The sequence below is a fragment of the Theobroma umbraticum genome, unplaced genomic scaffold (assembly GCF_002168275.2).
Source record: "Theobroma umbraticum cultivar Fairchild unplaced genomic scaffold, ASM216827v3 scaffold_56.0, whole genome shotgun sequence".
NCBI lineage: Eukaryota > Viridiplantae > Streptophyta > Magnoliopsida > Malvales > Malvaceae > Theobroma > Theobroma umbraticum.
In genome coordinates this window covers 7725386-7728839 of record NW_018397256.1, presented here as the reverse complement: position 1 = coordinate 7728839, position 3454 = coordinate 7725386, and the positions used below count along the sequence as shown (strand labels likewise).

At 33.9% G+C, this 3454-nt stretch overlaps 1 protein-coding gene across 1 annotated transcript; it reads right to left on the bottom strand.

The window, feature by feature from the left end:
- Positions 1-1240: 1240 nt before the first annotated feature.
- Positions 1241-2030, bottom strand: LOC110411552 (cucumber peeling cupredoxin-like). Its single transcript, XM_021421761.1, has 2 exons — positions 1782-2030; positions 1241-1640 (listed from the first exon to the last, which is right to left on the bottom strand). Exons 1-2 carry the CDS (start codon positions 1969-1971, stop codon positions 1345-1347), a joined length of 486 nt encoding a protein of 161 aa, XP_021277436.1. The 5' UTR covers positions 1972-2030; the 3' UTR covers positions 1241-1344.
- Positions 2031-3454: the final 1424 nt, after the last annotated feature.

The window sequence follows — 3454 nt, the reverse complement described above, 5'->3', positions numbered from 1 at the left end:
TGCTTGAATTATTAGTTTTTGACAGTATATGGGATACAGGAATCCCAGGAAAGCTATCACGGTCTTTTTCAACTCAAAATACTAGTAAATTTTTTGATCTTTGAGAAGAGATTTTTGTTTTATTTTGTATTTTCCATAGTGGTTGCGTGTGAAACAAGGAAAATAAATGTAGCACAACATCGTGATTTCTGCGCACTCAGCATAATGTATGAATTTAGAGTGTGAATCCAAGGAAATTATGATCAAAGTCCATTTTTAAGGTTTCACCAGGTTCGGGGAAGATATAGCAAACAAATTAATATGTCCTTCAACTAGCAAATCTATGTTTATGCGAAACTGTCCCTTTAGTAGTTTACGTAATACTAGATTGTTAGGATCGTGATCATTATATCAGATCGTACAATCGAACAGTAAGATTGTAATGTTCTGTCAATTAATTAATACTAGTGAAAATTAGTATGAGTTCAATCAAAATGAATTTTATATACAACACTAAAATTTTTCCTTTATAAAAAAAAGGGCGCTTTTGGCCTTTTACGTTGGGCTCTTTTTTAGGATAGATGAACTGCTTAAAATTTGGGTTCAAAATAAAATAAGCCCAAAAACAAACACCTAACCAATACCATAACTGGTAGAGAAGAGGCCCCTGTCGGGTGGTGTTTGTGATCCTACCTCAATCTACCTAAATGGGAGTCTTTGTTTTCGGGCAGAACCAAAGAGTGGGTTTAATTTCTATTGGTTTAGGACGTTTGCCAATATCATGACCGTAAGATTTGAATCAAGAGTTATGTATTACGATCCTTTGATCTAATTGCATCAAATTGAGAAGTTGAAAAACTTTTATTGAATACAACAATAATATAAGAGCATATTGAGTGTTGAAATAAAATTTGAGAGATTTTAAAATTCATATAAAGTTGTGGGGATTGAAAGGTTTTATTTGACCATGGTGGTGGTGCTGGCGAGGTCATAATTAAACTATTTAAGATAAGGAGGAGGCTTGGTTTTGGTACGTGTAGGGTTTTGCTTATTCTTGCAAGCTTTTCATCTTTGCTTGTTTTACTCGCAGCAGGATGATTCTTTGGATATATACAACTTTTACTTGTAAAAGGGGGAGAGAGAAAAAAAGAATGTATGTGTGTGTAGCAAGCCAAAACATAGTTGTTGATGTAAGATAACAGTTTTATTCATTCATATATTTTTGATTTGGAGAAAAGGATATGAAATCTGGAGATAACAACTTTATTAATTATACTCCAACCATCCCTGTAAAGTAAATCAATGCTAATCGTCTCCTTGCTCTACTTAACAGCAGGTTGCAGCAATGGACAGAGCTTGAACATTTCAATGAATCGACAAAAAGATGGCCAAGACAGAGAGAACCATGGTAAAGGCAAACACAGTGGGATGTGGTACTGGAGCAGATGATACATCAGCTGTAACATTGAGAGCTACCTTCTGGCCTTGCTCACAGTGAGTATCAACGGTGCAGATGAAATAGTGGAAGCCCTCCGAAGTGATAGGTACCCCTACCCCAGCCTCTCCGATTAGCCTTATTCCTGCACTGCTTTTGTTGCAGCTATCAAAATCAGCCTTATTTGTCACTTGAGCTGCTGTGTGAACCCCAGTCCAGTTGAATACTGAATGAAGAAATTAGGATTTAAGGGTTAGATAATACTACCAAGCAATCCAGGGACCCGTAATCAACTTCTTTTTTCATTTTGCTCTGAACAAAGAAATGATAGTTGATGTCCAAAGAGATATATTTGAGGGATACTTACCTGCTACATCTCCAATCTTAAATTCAAATCTGCTTGCCCAGCTAGCATAAAAGTCACTGGAGTTGTTGGGGGGAACATCCCAACCATAGTTATCTCCCACAGTGTAATCAGCTGCAATTGCACCCTCTAGAAATGTCATTGCCACTATCAATAACGCAATCAAGCTCAGGCCCACGCGGTGGTTAGTCATTTTTTCTGTGTTGCTCAGGCCACCCCTAGGGAGAACACGCTCGTCTTGTTTGCCTTGAAGAAATTTTATGATTTAGAAAGAAAATGGGAATGAATAATTCGACAACCATGATGTCTGCATCTTGCATATATATATATATATATATACAAAACAAAAGCAAGTCCATTAGAAGACAATAACTGCATAAGAAACGAGGAGGGAATTGATGGTCCTGCAGCATTGCCGTGGACTAACCTTACTTGGAAAGTAGAAGTGGAATACGTTCCTTGCTTTGGTAGCTAGCGCCAGAAAAGGACTAGGGTACTAATACTCTTCTACCTTCAAAATTGGCATGGTTCACGGTTTAATTTTCTTCTGTTATATTTTTGTTTCGCATGTTCTATTTCTTGATTTTTGATCATTTTGCACTTCCTGTTTCTACAAGTCACAAGACTATCGATTTATGTAAACACATGGTATTAACAATTTGATTGGATTTATGTAATTGATAGATCCTGTAAACATTAACAGCAGAATGCCTATGCAAACCAATAGCAGGAGATTGTTATATCATAACCACAAAAACATATATTGATATATACACAAATTATTGCAGAGCAAGCTCTGAATTTGGAATCACAATGTTAAAAGTAACTATACATAGCTGAAAATTAAATCAAAGAGGTTAAACTTAGGATATGAAATTTCGAGAGACTCCAAGGTGAGTGTAATCGCCAGTTGGGAGTCGAGTGTTTGATAAACAAGATACGTGATATATGACTATATAAGACCTGCAAGAGGATCCATGTTTATCCTCCTCCAAAGGCTACTTCAGGCTGCTATATTACCTAGAAATGGAGGGATTGGTTGTCAAATTGGGCTTCTTTTTCAGAATTTTATGGATGGTTTTAACAAAAAGAGGTCTACTTACTTTTGGAACGCTGATGTTGCTCTGGTTGATTAAGTAGACAAAAAGAAAATATTACAGATATGAATGCCAACTAAATTAATAGCATGTTTGGTTGGGGGGAATGGCTTTATTCCCAAGGAATTTTGATTCCTTTATTTGGTTGAGAAATAGTTTAAGGAATAGCCATTCCTAAGGAATGGATATTCTTCAAAATCCTCCAAAACTAAGGAATAGCTAATACCATTCTCTCCCATGGTATTAACTATTCCATAGTTTGATAAATAAACTCAAAAAATCATAAAAATTAAAATACTCTTAACAAGTTTAAAAAATTACAACTTTATTTATATAAAATATTCTCTTTTTCTCTCTCCTCTTCCCCTTCCTTGATTCCAACTTTTAACAAAATATTAATATTTTAACAAATTAATATTAAATTATAAACAAAATATTAATATTTAAATTATAAATTATTAATAAAATAACTTATAAATTATTCATATTTAAAAAATAAATTAAAAATAAATAAGCATAATATCTTTTAAATTATATATAAAATATTAATAATTAAATCATCAATTATTAATATTTTAA